Source organism: Ceratotherium simum, chromosome 8 (genome assembly GCF_057802395.1).
Source record: "Ceratotherium simum simum isolate JZ-2026a chromosome 8, ASM5780239v1, whole genome shotgun sequence".
Taxonomy (NCBI): Eukaryota; Metazoa; Chordata; class Mammalia; order Perissodactyla; family Rhinocerotidae; genus Ceratotherium; species Ceratotherium simum.
Genome location: NC_141907.1, coordinates 66,121,720 through 66,137,845, shown reverse-complemented (window position 1 = coordinate 66,137,845; position 16,126 = coordinate 66,121,720). Strand labels below are relative to the sequence as shown.

The following is a 16,126-nucleotide window of genomic DNA, read 5'->3' as shown; positions in this document are numbered from 1 at the left end:
CAAATGCCACTGGATTGTTCACTTAACGACAGTTTTATTTATTTATTTATTTATTTATTTATTTATTTTTGTGAGGAAGATCGGCCCTGAGCTAACATCTGCCAATCCTCCTCTTTTTGCTGAGGAAGACTCGCTCTGGGCTAACATCCAGGCCCATCTTCCTCCACTTTATATGGGACGCCGCCACAGCATGGCTTGACAAGCCGTGCGTCGGTGCACGCCCAGGATCTGAATCGGCAAACCCCAGGCCGCTGCAGCGGAGTGCACGCGCTTAACCGCTTGTGCCACCAGGCCGGCCCCAAAGATTATTTTTATGTTATGTGATTTTCACCTCAATTAAACAAAAAAAGGTAAGAGGAGTAATTTTAAGAGCTGGAAAAAGATTAAAGCAAGGATCAAGGATTTTTACTAATTTGCCCTTTCCTTTACTGAAGCACTGTGAACGTGTGAAAGTTGTAACACAACAGTAAACTTAGTGGTGTGAGAGCTGAGAGCTCTAGCTGTAAATTATGAGACTATCAAGAACTATTCCTCTACATTTGGCACAGTATTGTAATAACTTCTTATCTGAGGCAGTGTATAGCCTACTGGTTACGAGCAGCGGTGGAATTAGACTCACCCTGATTCAAGTCCTGGCTCAGCCACTTTGGACAAGCTAGTGTTCTCATTCATAAAATGGAGATAATACCTACCTCTCCTGTCAGCAGAATTAAATGAGATGTGTGTAAAGCACTTCATAAAGGGTCCAATAAGTGTTTCTTAAATATAATTTATTATTGTTGTCAGTGCTAGTATTAACTGTATTCCAGGGAATTATATCTTTTTCTACCTGCCTCACAAAGTTTAGGGTCCAGGATGTGGGTGGGTAAGCAAGACTATACATCTCAGTATTCAGATAACGTATCTGAAAAAGTGAGCCACACATTCAAAAGTGTCATAAGGAATTAATGCTGTTGCGAAGCTTGTCTGAAGTTTATGACATTCCATGAATTTAAGAGTTGAATTTCTTCTATATAGCTCAAAGAAATTATTCAAACTGGTCATCTGTATTTCCAATTCTTCAAATCCAGAAATGAGAGAGAGTAACAGAACAGGAGATTGACTAGTTAGGGCAGAAGTTTGTTCCTTCTCTTGAGATCATCTAACGAGTTGGTGGTAAGGCTGAGGTTAGGCTCGAGAATCCTCAGTCCTGGGACGAGTCACCAGAGCTGAGCCCTCCTCCATGCACTTGTTCCATATACATATTTGTTTCAGAAACGTACACGCAATTGTGAAATTATGTTCTTGATCAAAAACATATTTCAGTAAAAACAAAACATTTTTATAAAGACGTGGAAACTTAAAATGAGTTCATTGAGTCCCCAAGCACAAGGGAAGTGCAATGGGAAACATATTTTACTTGTTTTTAACACTGTGTGAAGGAAAAGGAGGGAACTGCCATTTGTGCACATTTGTAAAATCCACGACACCAGGATAATATTTTACAGACCTTATAACAAAACCATGGCATCAGGGTTGTTAAGAAACTTTAGCCTTAATTTATACCAGTCATCATAGCATATACTTTTACCCAAACTTTGTGTAGCAGATGGAGGTTTAAAATGGAAGGAAGAGAAGTCACTCTGTTCCAAGTATGTGGCAATCGAATGGTTGCCAAACAAACATCCTGCAGGGAAGAAATGAACTCTGAGGGATATGGGTAGTAGTGTCTTAACGGGTAAATCAATCGTGCTCCTTTCCCCCACATTTTGCTTCAAAATGTTTCCTGCTTTCAAACGTGTTTCCAGGTACCTTGTGACCTGCTATTAACCAGCCTCCACCCCTGTGTCTGATCTTCTGTATCTTCTCATAAATGTCTCAGAATCTGCCATATTGCCTCTTCTGATGGCTTTCATTTTACTTCAGGGCATTATTTTGAAGTCAAAGCCCTATGGTCTAGTCCCGGCTCCACCACACCCAATAGCTGTCCTCAGGCAAATAAACCTAAACTCTTTAAATCTCAGTTTGCTCATCTGTAAAATAAGCCCACTAGTGTTAACTGCAGAGTTGTTGTGAGAATTAATTGAAAGAATGCATGTAAAGCATATAGAAAAACTCAATGAACATTAGCTAACTAGAACCGCACTGTCCAATATGATAGTGATTAGCCATTTAAGTTCGAATTGAGATGCGCTGTAAGTGTAAAATACACACTGGATTTCGAAGATTCAGTATAAAAATGAATGTAAAATATCACATTGATATATTCTATATTGATTATGTTGAAACAAAAATATTTGGATATATTGGGTTAAACATTGTGATATCAGGATTTATGATAAGAAATATATATTTGGTCTTCATCCAGTTTCTGGCACAGAACCACTAAAACCGTTGGAATTTCCTAAGTGATGAGAGCCATAAAGGTGTCTTTTCTTATGTAAATGAGGTAACATTTAGAGGTCAGGTAAGGATGGGGGCTGGTTGCCAGGGAGGAAGCAACGCTATGATTAGCCACCCCCTGACTTCCTGGGAGGACAGCACGGCTGGAGGTTGAAGCCATCACCAATGGCCAATGATTTAATCAATCGTGCCTATATAATGAAGTCTCCATAAAAACCCAAAAGAATGGGGTTTGGAGAGCTTCCAGGTTGGTGAGCACGTAGAAATTTGGGGAGAGTTGAGCACCTGGAGGGAGCATGGAAGCTCTACACCCTTTCTCCATACCTTGCCCTATGCATCTCTTCCATCTGGCTGTTCTGAGTTATATCCTTTTATAATAAACTGGTAATCTAGTGGGTAAATGGGTTTCCTGAGTTCTGTGAGCTGCTCTAGCAAATCAATCAAACGAACCCAAGGAAGGGGTTGTAGGAACCTCCAATCTGTAGCTAATTGGTCAGAAGCACAGGAAACAATCTGGGCTGGTGATTTGTGTCTGAAGTGGAGGGCAGTCTTGTGGGACTGAGGACTTCACCTGTGGAATCTGATTCTATCTCCAAGTAGATAGTGTCAGAATTGAATTGAATTTTCGGACACATTCCTAGTGTCCCAGAATTGCCTGTTGCCGTGGGGAACCCTTTCCCATCTCTCCCACATCAGAACTGGGTGCAAAACATTTTAAATATAATACATTATTAAAATTAATTTCACCTATTGCTTTTCATATTTTTAAATGTGGCCACTAAAATTTTAAAATTACATATGTGGGTCACATTTGTGGCTCAAATTAAATTTTTATTAGACAGTGGTGGTTTAGAATAACCACCAGTTTTGTAGTCATATAGTCTGAAAGGAAAGGAAAAAAAGGGATTTTTTCCCAAATGCAGTGAAGAATTAGGATTTTGTTAAACATGAACATGCAAACCAAGAAGTAAATTGGGCAAAAGATTCCTTTCTTGGAATGCAACATACTTTCCTCAACAAGGACATAGTAGATAAAGATAATTTTGGTGATTACTTTTTAATTTTCTCTCTAGCTGTAGCTAATTGGTTCAATCTGCAATCAAAAGTCTAAGACCAATAAACTGCTCTAAAACAGAGTTAAATGGGTAGTTGGCAACAGTGCTTTATGGCACAGCAATTATATACATAGGTTCAATTGTGTTATTTGTGTATAGCACATATACATCCACTACAACCAACAAAAACAGGAACCAAAGCAAAGCAACTGTTTTACTTTAACAAATATGAATTGAATATCTACTAGGTCCTGGACCCTAGGCTGGGTCATAGGGCTGCACATATAGCTGCTGCTATCCACACTGTGGCAGGAGGCAAAGATTCATATGTAGGTAACTAGGCTATGATGATGCTACTTGCTGTCAAAGGTGTGAACTATGATCTTGGAGCACAGAAGAGGAAGCGATTAACTCTGTCCATGTAAGGGGAAGAGGGACACACAGGGAACAGATAAACTTTGAACTGGACTTCTAAGAATGAAGGGAAAAGGGAGTGTTGGCAAGGAGATGGAAGGAGAACATTCTAGCAGTATGCAATGCTGGATATCTGGAAGATTTTGCATAAGCAATATTTCCAATATTTTAAATAGAAACTTATAAAAATATCCCAAATTAACCTAGTTATTTGAAGTCCTTACAGACATCTAAGCTGCCTAGATTCAGAAAACGAATGGCCAATTCACATTGAGCTCCTAACTGAAGGTGTTGTATTATCTAACACTTGATGCCTTTGCCATTTCTGCCCAGGCTAGGAGACACATGATCTCTGCCTGTTCTAGATTCCCTCCTGCCCCCCTTTTTTAAACAATAAGCTAGAAGTCTCCACCATTCCACAAAACATTCCTTGCCTTCTCTAACCTATACTTTATTTTTGCCTTCTCTGACCTTAAAGCATTTAATTTCTGTGCAAGTCAATGCTCTTGTCCCCAAAACAACCCAGCAAATACTTAGTATTTACAACAGACAAAAACAGTAATAAGAGAGTTGCATGGAGTTGAGCAGATGAGTTTAGAGGAATAAATAAGAATGAGATAGATACCTCCCTGCAAACTGAAATACGTGATAATAGTATCTATTCAATTACTCTTATGCTTTTTTATTTTTTAGATTTTATATTAATTTAATGTTTCAAATGAGTATCTTTCCATACTTAAGAACAGGAGTTTTGCAATAGGCTTCTCTTTCTCACCCACAAGTAGCACGGATTTATCTATGGACACAGATATCTATGTTCAAATAGCAGTGAATGAAAAAATGCCTTAGTGTTCACTTTGTCTATTCTTCTGAGATATTCCAAAACTTACCTATTTGGAATTATTGAATCAGAAACCTGAGGGCTACTTTCTGATTAATAAGAACAAACTGATATAATAATAATATAAAAAACAATGGTGGGTTTTATCAGGTTACAAACAATACTCATGCATTTTTAGGCTGTTTGTCATCTTTAGGTACCAGGAAACAATAACCGTATGCCACACCAAACCAACTGTATCTAGAGTTGCATGCTTAATTCTGAATGCTCTCCTTTTAACTAGTTTATTGATACCAAAGGGAGCAACCAGGAAAGTAACCAAGAAGTTGAAGGTCTGGAAACTCTCTCTTACAAGTTTGAGTTGAATAAATAGAGAATACGTGGCTTGGAGGAAGGGAAAAAAAAAGGTTTAGCAACGCCATGAGAATTGTTTGCAAATAGTTGAGGGGCTGCAGAGAGATCAAGGTTTTCTTTCCAGTGTCAAAGATGAGAATGAGGTCTAAAGGTGATAGTTGAATGGAGGCAGAATCCAGGCCAATATAAGTAATGACTTTCTAAGTGTCTAGCCTGACTGTGAGACTCTTTGTAGGCCTGGGCAAACAGAAGATGGACGGTCATAATTCAAGACTATTACAGGAGGATCTCTTTATGGTAGGGAGGGTGTGAAAGGTGAACTAGATAACCTCTCAGATCCAACCTCTCAGATCCCTTGCAAGGAACTTCAACAGGCTTTATTTCCAGCTTTTCCCAAGGAAATGTTTTTGATGCCAAAATATAACTGCCAACAGGTGGTGCTGTTTTCTTACTGTTTGCTGGCACTAGCACAAACTTGGATTTTCCTTGTTGAGAATAATGCAGTCTAGTTAGGATTTGCCAATGGCAGTATAATCTTATTTTGAATGCTCCAGAGTCATAACATCTGTGAATTGCAAAGGGGTTTAGAAGCCAGGTGAGTTTCTGAACAAGCCCTACGCCCCTTTGCACTCCTGTCAGGACTTTGCACCTGCTGCAGCTTCTCCCTGGAGTGCCTTCCTCCACCCTTGTTCTCCTTGATAATCCAGATTTGTGTTCAAGGCAGCAGCACCACCTCTTGAGGCAAGCTCATCATGACAAGCTGGTCCTTCGGCTTGGACCCCGCCTCTGTGACCATTTTCATCACAGTGTTGCTCCTTCCTAAAACCATAAACTCCTTAAAGACAAGGCGCTGTAGTAATTATGTCAGACTCTTTAGTCCCTAGCATAGGGCATAATTCTGAAGCAGTGCTCAGTAAATGCTTATTTTACGGAAAAACAGATTAATCCAACCTACTCATTGTAGAAATGCAAATATAAAGGACCATAGAAGTTAGCCTGCCAGTTAGCAATTGATTTTGGACAGGTACCTAGGTCTTTTATGACCTATATGGATTTTTTTAGGAGTTTGATTATTAAATAAATGCAGAAGATTTATTTCTGTTTTCATCTGAAAACAAAGCACCTGCACCAAATGAAATCAAGACTCAGCGAGGAAACTCCGACTTAGGATCAGCCGTACTATTGCAACAGTTCAGCTCCTCTCCAGGAGCAGCTGAGGCGGTACCCAGGGAGTGGTAAGTGGAAGTTCACCTTCGTGCTGGCCCACACAGAACGTTTTCAAAGGGAATTAGAACATACAATGGAAAGCTTTCTATGTAAAGTCTGATTTTTAAACAAATAGACTAAATGAAATCTTGATGATTAGTTAAATCCCCAGGAAGCAGGGAAAACATTTTAGTCATACAGAAAATATGTAACTAAGAACAACTTTTTTCTCCCCACTTCTTTCTCCAAACGAAGTACAGCTGCTGGAAATGCCGGGGGTGCCTAGCACAGGGCCATATATACCTGTAGTCACTGGCTGAACACTGGCCGCAGACGACTCAATCAAGACTGTGGTTTCTCTATGCCACCTTCAGCTTTCAGGCAAAGGCAAGATGCGAGTTTCTAAATAGAGCACAAAGTCATGGAATTTTGTTTTTCTTGCAGAGTCCCAGTCAAATAACTGAGTTTTAGGGGATCTCAAAACAACTGTTCTCTATGTCCAAAGTAAAACATGGCCAAAGATGACATAATGTATGTTTTTCTAGAATAGCAAAGTGTTCATTAATCAGTTTATCTACTCTCAGCCTCCACCCAAGGGCATTCCTAGACTGTGAGCTCGAGGAGGGCAGACCCATGTCCTATAAATCTTTGAACTCCTGGTACTTTGCACGGTCTGGAGCATTTAGATCCTGAAAAATATTTGTTAAATTTGTTGAATGAACAACTGCGTAAACTTCCCAGATTTAAAAGTGTTTCCTACTTAACACCAAAGTGAAGAAACTTTCAAGTAGTTTGAAGTTCCCAAAGTCAGCAAAAGCCCTTCTTGGGAATAAGTACTGTATGGAGTTTCCTTTCGGTTCATCAGAAAAGAAGCATTATTAGAACAGTTGCGTATAAGGCAGAATAGTATTGTCATTCAACATATACATGGTAAAATGCCTCATGGGAAATTCTTCCATGGCAAGTGTATTTTTAAAGGATCCTCTGCCTGGCTGATAGCTTTTCTACTGTCTCTTCTTATCTAGTCCCCTGAACGTCTAATTCAACTCAACTGAAATAGTTACTGACTGCCTGCTATGTGGCAAACTATGCCAGGTCCTCAGAATACAGAATGAAAGGAGATCTGCTCTTTGCCCTCCAGAGACGCTTTATAGGCTCCGGCTCCCATCATCCTCCTTCTAGCAAATGTATTAGGCCCCAAACTCTCTGCAGCTGTGAAAGAAGGGTAAGAAGTCTTTATTAACTTACTTTGAGATCCTCTCCAGGGCAAAAACTGTCATAAAGACAGTAATATACCGGGGCCGGCCCCGTGGCTTAGCGGTTAAGTGCGCGTGCTCCAATACTGGCGGCCCGGGTTTGGATCCCGGGCGCGCATGACACACCGCTTCTCCGGCCATGCTGAGGCCATGTCCCACATACAGCAACTAGAAGGATGTGCAACTATGACATACAATTATCCACTGGGGCTTTGGGGAAAAAAAAGGAGGAGGATTGGCAATAGATGTTAGCTGAGAGCCGGTCTTCCTCAGCAAAAAGAGGAGGATTAGCACGGATGTTAGCTCAGGGCTGATCTTCCTCACACACACACACACACACACACAAAAGACAGTAATATACCTTTCAAAGTGAAAGAAGCTTACCATTATATAAATTAATAAACCATTTGTCCACGGAAAGGCCTATTGAAAGGGCCAGATGAGACCAGGACCAGCACGTTAATCAATACTAGATTTCAGACGCTGGTTATAAGATACTCAGAACTCTAGGGACATGAGCTTAGAGCAGTGTGTCTCAAACATGCATCAGAATCACCTTTATGGCTGTTAAAACAGAGATTTCTGTGTCCCACCCCCAGAGTTTGATTCAGGTGGTCTTGGGTGGGCAGGAGAATTTCTACCAAGTTCCCAGGTGATGCTGATACTGCGAATCCAGGGACCATACTTTGAGAACAACTTCAAGAAATCACTATAAAAAGGTGCAACTTCCATTCAGCTACCAAGGTCAGGACAGAAATAGTAACTTGTTGAATGTAGGTTTGGCATATCATAGATTGTGTTATATGAGGAATACCACCTCCTTATATTTACATTGCCATCCAGATATATCCTTTGTGCTATAAATCACTGCACATTATCCATCCAACAATTTAGGTATGTTTAAGGTTTTGTGGGAAGCTAGAGAGATACAATCTCTCAAAATATTAAGAATATTAAGCCTCATTTACATAGGGCTTCCAAACTTCTAATGCATTTTCACATTCATTTTCTCAATTGAGTTTCACTATCTTTCTCTGAGACTCGCACAGTAGGTATGACTTAACTCATTTGATAGATGAAGAAACTAGGCCTAGCAATGCTAGATGACCTTATTAATCAGCAGTTCAGCCAAGATTAGCATTTAGATCTCTTAACACTTAGCCTCGGGTAATACAAAAGTAGAAACTCCAGGAATCGCTTCTCCACTTGAAAACCATTTATCTTAACCCAAGCCTAAGTGCAGCAATTACACTCAATTCAAAGTCTTCAGATTAATTCCATGCAACTAAATGAAAATATTCTTTGAAGGAAAAGCAAATAAGATCGTGTTGGGTCTCCATTGTTTTTACTGTAAAATCAGAGGACTGGACAAAGAAACTTGCATTTCTAAAACTACTGGATGCAATTATTTTATAAAAGTTATGTTTAACAGAACCTTACTCAGTAAAGTAAGAAGAACTTACTGAAGCTGATGGTAGGATCAGTTTGTCGGAACACTTCTATTCATAGTGCCCCCAGATAAAACCAAGGCACTGCATTTGTTGTGGTTCTGTCGCCAAGAAAAGATGGATCTTAAAGGAAGGTAAATCATTGAAAGCGTTGATAAACACACCATGGTCAATTGGGCTCTATGACCTACGTGTAGATGTTTTAGATAAATAAAGAGACATCTATGTCTTTAAAAATATCCCTGAGAATGTGTGTTACCAAAGAATTGCTTTAGGTACCAATACGCTAGGACACAAGCATTACTAACTTGTGAGTAGACTAGCAATTTTATGGATTTTTAGTTATATTCCATATATGAGGGCTCTTTTGTTACATTGTCATTTACTACTGTCCAAAGTAGATATTATCCTGTTATACTTGTGTCACTTGATTAACACTATGTCAATGTTTCCACTACAAAATTCTATTTTCATAGGTTCATAACATAATCATAAAAATTCACTCTTAATTGAAACTTGGCACAGGAAAGTTCAAGCTCAGATTATTTGTGACGCCAAACTTATTTCCACTATTACTACCAAAATAAAGTTATTAAGATATTGATTACTAGGATATACAAATTGAATAGATGGGAAAACCATCACAATTTGGGGAGAAAAGTTCTGATGTTGCAGCACAAAAATCCTGAATAGTCAATAGAAAGTATATGCAAAGTTGCTCAATAATTTTCACTAGGCTTTTTGAAAGGTATGATTTTTATTGTATCTATTATTAATATCCAATATATTATTATATCTAATAAATACAACAAACAATGCGGATTATGTAAGAGATCTGATAGGTGTCTTGAGTAAATGTGTCTTTTATCAAGGTATTAATGGTGATAAAACATTAACAAAGTGATATGTATGAGCTGTAGTGAATTTTTCCACAAATAAAACAGCTTTTATTTTAAAAGAATAATACTAGTTGTCAATAATAAATATTAATCCCATAGATGAAATCAGTGAAGGAGAATTCATAATGAAGCAGGGAAAACAAAATTTAATGACAGAGAAGTTTAAAACATGAAAGCAGGAAGATGGTACAAGGTCAAATGGACCCAAGGCCAAAAACAACAATGTCAGGCAACATCCTGAGATGGGTCCTAACTGAGAAAGGAGAAATGGGACCGTTTTCAGTTGTGATACTCACTTGAATTTTTCACATCTTCTCTTTTGAGTTATTAGGAAGGCTCTGAACCAGTGTTTCCCCAACTAGGTATCTTAGAACCACAATTCTCTGAAATGTTCTCTTGGCAAGAAAGTGATGAAATCTCACTCTTAAGGGGACTCACTAGCACTTAAAAGCCCTGAAAGGTCCCACAGCAAAGAAAACATAATTTTTTTGTGTGTGTGAGGAAGATCAGCCCTGAGCTAACATCCATGCCAATCCTCCTCCCTTTTTGCTGAGGAAGACTGGCCCTGAGCTAACATCTGTGCCCATCTTCCTCCACTTTATGTGGGACGCCACCACAGCATGGCCTGACAAGCGGTGCGTTGGTGCGTGCTTGGGATCCGAACCGGGCCGCCAGCAGCAGAGCATGTGCACTTAACCGCTACGCCACAGGGCCGGCCCCGAAAACATCATTTTTTCAAACTTATTTGACCAAGGAACCCAATTTTATGTAACACCTGTTAACATCTTCCAAAGACCCCTTTTTACAAAATTTTCTCCTAGAAAATTAGATCAGATTATTACAAATAATAGGATTTGAGATGAGCTCAGTATGTGTGAAAAATTGTTTGGCAATGCCCATTCCTTCTTCCATATAAGGAAGGGGTTGGAATTCCTTTCTTTAAAGCGCCTTTCATATACAAAATTGTATAATTCCAAAATGCTTAAGAGCGGATTTGACATTCATCTTATTTAATTTTTAGAAAAATCTGAACCAGGTCGATCAAGTACTTATAAACTTCCACTGCTTAGATAAAATGTATGTAACCTCTTAATATATTCTGAATTATGTATATATTTTTAGTGTACAAATATTCCCTGAGCGAATTATCTGCTTACGAGATTTTTTTCATTGACCCTCATGGTCTCTTGGTCTCTGAGTGTATCTAACTATACCAAGAAGCTAAATTGAAATTATTTTTATGTAACTCATTCTCTTTCTCCTTTCCATTAGCATGGATAATCAAGAATTCCTGGCATTATGGATTTTTAAATGTCAGAGATTGTAAAGCTGTCTTGCCTATTACAGTAAAAACTTCATTAAGGGCTATCATGTATTGAAAGTCGCGTGTAATTCAAAGCAGCTGCACATCCAGCTCCCCCCTCCAGATGTACTATTGTCCTTTGAATAAAAACATCAGATAATCTAAGTACTCTTACATTTCAAGCCTAGTCTCTAGGTGTCAGGAATTTCAAGGTAACTATGTTTTAATAAAGTTATTATAACCCCTTGTAGTCAAACCCATCAAAAATGATGCTTTCCCACTGGCCCATGTATTTTACAGGAATGGCTCCTCTTGGAATGATCCTTCAGCCCTTAATTATATCTTTCCCAAAGCCTTACATTTTAGCCTTGCACTTCAGAAGCATGTCAGATGATAATTCTTTATTTTTGAAGATTTTTGTTCATAGTAGGAAAGACTCTCCCTTTTTTCACTGAAGGAAAATATTCACTTTTGGGTCCAGATTACCTCAATTTTCTTTTCTTTTATCTATGAAGTCTGTGTGATTTTTTAAAAAAGGTGACACATATCCACTGAAATGCAATCTTTTTGTAGTTATATGTCATAAGTTAAAATAATGATAGTTTTCTAATAAGAACATGTGTGCTTTAATGGCTTTTCCTAAAGAGATTAAATTTATGATTAAGAAAAATAAGGTTAAGTGACCATAAGAATGATGAGAAACTGATGAACACAAAGTATGTGTCTTAAAGGATCAGGCCAGGAAGAAAACCTCATGTAAAATATTCTTCTTTTATTACATAGTAGCCAAGGACAACTTAAACTAAGATTAAAATAAAAGCTGATTTTATATCCCTCTTGTCTTCCTTCAAGATGGTGTGTTTTTATAAAGCTGAACTTCTCTGTCATCAATAATTTTATAAATTACCTTTTACAAAGGGAAAGATAAAACCTATCTTTATGTAAACCCTTACACATCACGAAAAGACTTATGAGCGTTCCAAACTTATGGTTTTGGCACTTCCACTGCACAGTGTTGAGGGAGGAGAAAAGGGGTTAGCAGAAAGTGTACTTAGGATGAATGCCACCCACCATCAAGTAATGGTTTAAGTAGAAAGTAATCAGAGGGAGACCACAGCAGCTAACTTTCAACCAAAGATATTCTAGGTTTAGAACAATAAATAATTTTAATCAGGTATGTTCCAAGGAGCAAATAGGGCTCTGAGGCTATAACTCAGCCTGAATAAGCACTTGGAAAGGCCGCCGGATCAGCAGCCACTCCATATATACAGCACACCACCTGACCTTCCATTAAAATCTATAATATCGTCGGTAGAGAGAAGCCCATACGCTGTGAAACCTAAACACTATGGACCAGAAAACACATCTAATTTATTAATGCAGACAGTATCTTTCACCTATGTCAGAACACACGTCACAAGACGAAGGGTATGGATAAAGGACGGGGATACACATGAAAGACTTAGCACCTTCCTGGAGTCCTGCCTTATTAGAGCCAGAACTGCCTTAGAATAAGGTCTCTTTAGTGTGTTAGTAACTAAACACTCTTGGAAGGGGTCCAACATGAACCACCTCTCCAGGAGTCTCCAGTGTAGTAACATGACACGTAAGCTTCCACAAAAACCAGTGTCTACGTGTGATGAATAAGTCATTAAGACAGTCTCTAGGATGCTAAAGGGATTACTTTTCTTATCAGAGGATACAGCCTCGTATATATGCTTCAAGCTGCAATTCATCATTTCAAGGGAACTTCTGGCCTCCGTATCAGAGTTTATCATTTGATGGTATAAGACTAGAGCGACGCTGATAAGAGACACTCTGAAATTATAATGCACGGAATGAGTTGAAGCCAAAAAGTACATGGAGACTGAGTTATTCAAATCCTTATCCATCTCCCAGTTATGGTTCACTTAGCCTAAAACGAACATACAAAAACTGTACAATATGTGTGAATGAAACAAATGCACATTCCACCTCCAAACCTTGTGATTCATAGTAAAAATGAAACTTGTTGATATAAAAAATACCATTCGTCTCTTGGGTGCCTCAGCTACACCCTAGGAATATTACCAAGAAATGAATATCAAGGTAGGAGTGATTTGAGCATCTTCATTCTTACCACCTGCCTTGCCGACCCAATTTCTTTCAATCCTTGTGGCTCCCACACAGCTCCTTCACTGAGCTCTGCCCTCAGAATCTCGCTAGAGTAAACAGGGCATTCACCGGTGTGGTCAGCTGTCAGGACAGCCACCTCAAGTGGCTGGCATAGTGGGGATAAGCCAGAGCAGGTTTCTGTTTCCTTAGCAGAGGCTAGCTCTTTATAGATTATGCTCATGGTTTTAAGAAGAAAGTGAAATCTGGTTCAGCTCAGACTCTAGCTAAAGACTTCTGCATTAGAAAGCATAATTCACATTTATTGTAAACGTCATCATGCCTATGAGCTCTAGAGTGTATTTACAGTGTCAACCGAGGGCTTTTCTTGATGGATGCTTTAGTTTTCCTTTTTTCCAGGAGTCCTACATATCAAAGCTTTGGGAGATTTCTTTCTAGTGATTCTGACAGAATTGATAGAGCATGAGGCATGGCCTCCTTACTTGAAGGTTCCTGGCTATTTTTCAACGGTTAGCTGAAGACAGGCTTTGCAGTTACATTTCCCTTTATCAGGAAGGTAGCGAACCAAAAAGCCTGGTGCATCCTCAAAGCATATAAACCAAGTTAGTGTCCAGGAAACTTTCCCTCAAGCTGTTAACACAAGGGAGGCAGCCTGTTAGCATAAGTTATTTGCTTCACCACAGGGGCCAGGAGAAACCTTGTTAAGCCATGAATTTCAGTCCGCAGCGATCTGTGTGTTGAAAAATGGGATGAGCAGATTTTCATCGGCAGATTCCAAGAGGTGTTTACATCCATGGCTGCTCTCCCCATCCCCAACTCCTCCCAGGGTGGATGGTACAATCCTATTTGCCCAGATGGGTTTTAAATAATCGAAGCACTGGAGCACCTGGTTTAGTTTGTGTGTTTGCCACCAAGGGACTATCAAATGGAAAGTGTCAAATATAGTAACAGAGGACATGAGTTAAGAGGGGGTGCAAGGTCTAGAGACGTGACTGTCTAAAAGGCAAGGGGAAGGTGTCTAGCACAAGGGTGACTTTTCTCTCTCCGGTGCCCTGGGGTTGGCATAAAATGACATCTGCCTCTAGGTAAACATGGCTAAAGCCCAGTCCAAGGGAACTTCCGCTGACTGACTTCAGAAACATCAGCATAAGGTACCCAGAGGTGCTCCAGACACCCAGCGCAGGAGGGCTCCGCTGGGGATGGGAGTAACCCCTTCCCTCTTTCCACGCAGTTCCTTCAGCTGACCCCCCTCCACTGCTCGGCGCCCTTCTCTCCACTTCTGCCTCTCAATTCGGACTCTAAAACTAGGCTTACTCCCCGGCGAAATGCGGGGTGTGACGGGACCAAGGGGTCCGAGGGCAGCTTTGGATGGTGAAGGAAGGTCTCTAGGTAGCTCTATAGGGCATAGGGCAGACAAGGCAGCTGTGGGGGGTCCCGGGAGAAACCTGGGGTGGGACCGTGGAAGGGGGGCGCCTCGGGAACTCACCTGCTGTTCCGGCTCGAAAGCTGCGAACCGTGTTGCCTTCGCGCAAGGGCTGGGGGCTCAGGGACTGTGAGCCCGGCTCGGAGATCCCTGGTGTCCGCGCCGCCTCGGCCCTGCCACCGCCGCTGTACCTGTCATAGAGTCGCAGCATGTGCTCCGACACCTTGTCGTGCGGCCGCAGCACCGGGCCGGAGCCACCACCTGCCGTGTGGTCGCCTGGCACAGCCTTGCGGAGCTCCGGGAAATACTGCTTCAGTCTCTCTCCCCGCGCCAGGCTCACGCAGAAGCAGCCCAGCCACAGATAGAGCAGCCTGTGCGCCCCAGCCATAGCGAGGTCCCGGCGCCGCGCCTCCGCTCTCTGCGTCGCGTGGGGTCACTCCGGAGGCGCGAGGGGTCGGCGGCAGAGCCGAGGGTTGAACTCCAAACTGGGTGGGACGAGGACGCCCGGAGCCCCGGACACTGCCTGAGTAGGACAGCGCCAAGCCCCACTTTTTGAGCTGGCCGATCGCGGACCGGCAGGTGGGCTCTTCCCGGACAGCGGCGCGGACCTCACCAGCGCAGGGCGCTGCCGGCGCGGTCTCCACTCGGACGCCAAGAGCTCAAGTCTCGGCGTGTGTGGCCAGGGTGTTTTCAGGCTCTGTCTCTACCCTCCCTACTCGCTTTATTTTCGGGAACACACGCTGAAGCGGCAGCGCTGGTGACGGGGACTAGCGCTGCGTCGGGCGCAGTGCCCGAGCGGCGGTGCGCGCAGTGGTCGCGAGGCGCTCGCTCGCCTTTTCCAGGGATTGGAGCAGCCGGGGTGCTGCCGGCCGGAGTTTTGAATGTATGCGTGTGTGTGCGTCTGAGAGAGAGAGAGCAAGAGCGAGCGAGAGAGAGACTGACTGCGTTCTCTGGCTGATCTGTACAGTCCGCAGCCAATCTCGCCCTCTCCCTCGCCCCCGCAGGCAGCTCGGCCCCTGCTATAGCCGGGAGAGAAGGGAAGGGGGAAGTGACCGGCGAACCAGCAGAGGGAGGGAGAGAAGAGGAAGTAGGGGTGGGGGTGGTTGGGGAGAGGAGGGGGAAAGGAGAAGATCGAGGAAGAAAGAAAGGCTAGGAGGGGTAGGGTGTATTTTTTTTAATCCCTTCAAGAACGTTGGCTGTGTTCCGGCCAGCAAGAGGGCAGAGGCAAATACACTTCTTCCTGGCTTCTTTCTCCTCTGATTCCAAACAAAATTAAGAGGCGAACACCATCCTTGCTTCCTTTCCTGGGCCTCTGCCGATCGAGGTCGTGGACCCTGCACCTGGGCCAGGTTGCCATCCCTTCCTGTCTCTCTGCGAGTTTACCATCCTGGCTCCTTCTGCATCTTCACTTCGCATCTCCCCCCGAAGAAAAA

General features: G+C 41.8%; 1 protein-coding gene across 1 annotated transcript in view; it reads right to left on the bottom strand.

Annotated features, from left to right (window-relative positions):
* BMP3 (bone morphogenetic protein 3) overlaps positions 1-15,632 on the bottom strand; it is a 28,843-nt gene extending 13,211 nt beyond the window's left edge. The window contains exon 1 of the mRNA XM_004430879.3: positions 14,757-15,632. Coding sequence (XP_004430936.1) covers positions 14,757-15,081 — 325 coding nt within the window. The 5' untranslated portion in view covers positions 15,082-15,632. The remainder of the gene's footprint in view (positions 1-14,756) is intronic.
* Between the last annotated feature and the right edge of the window lie 494 nt (positions 15,633-16,126).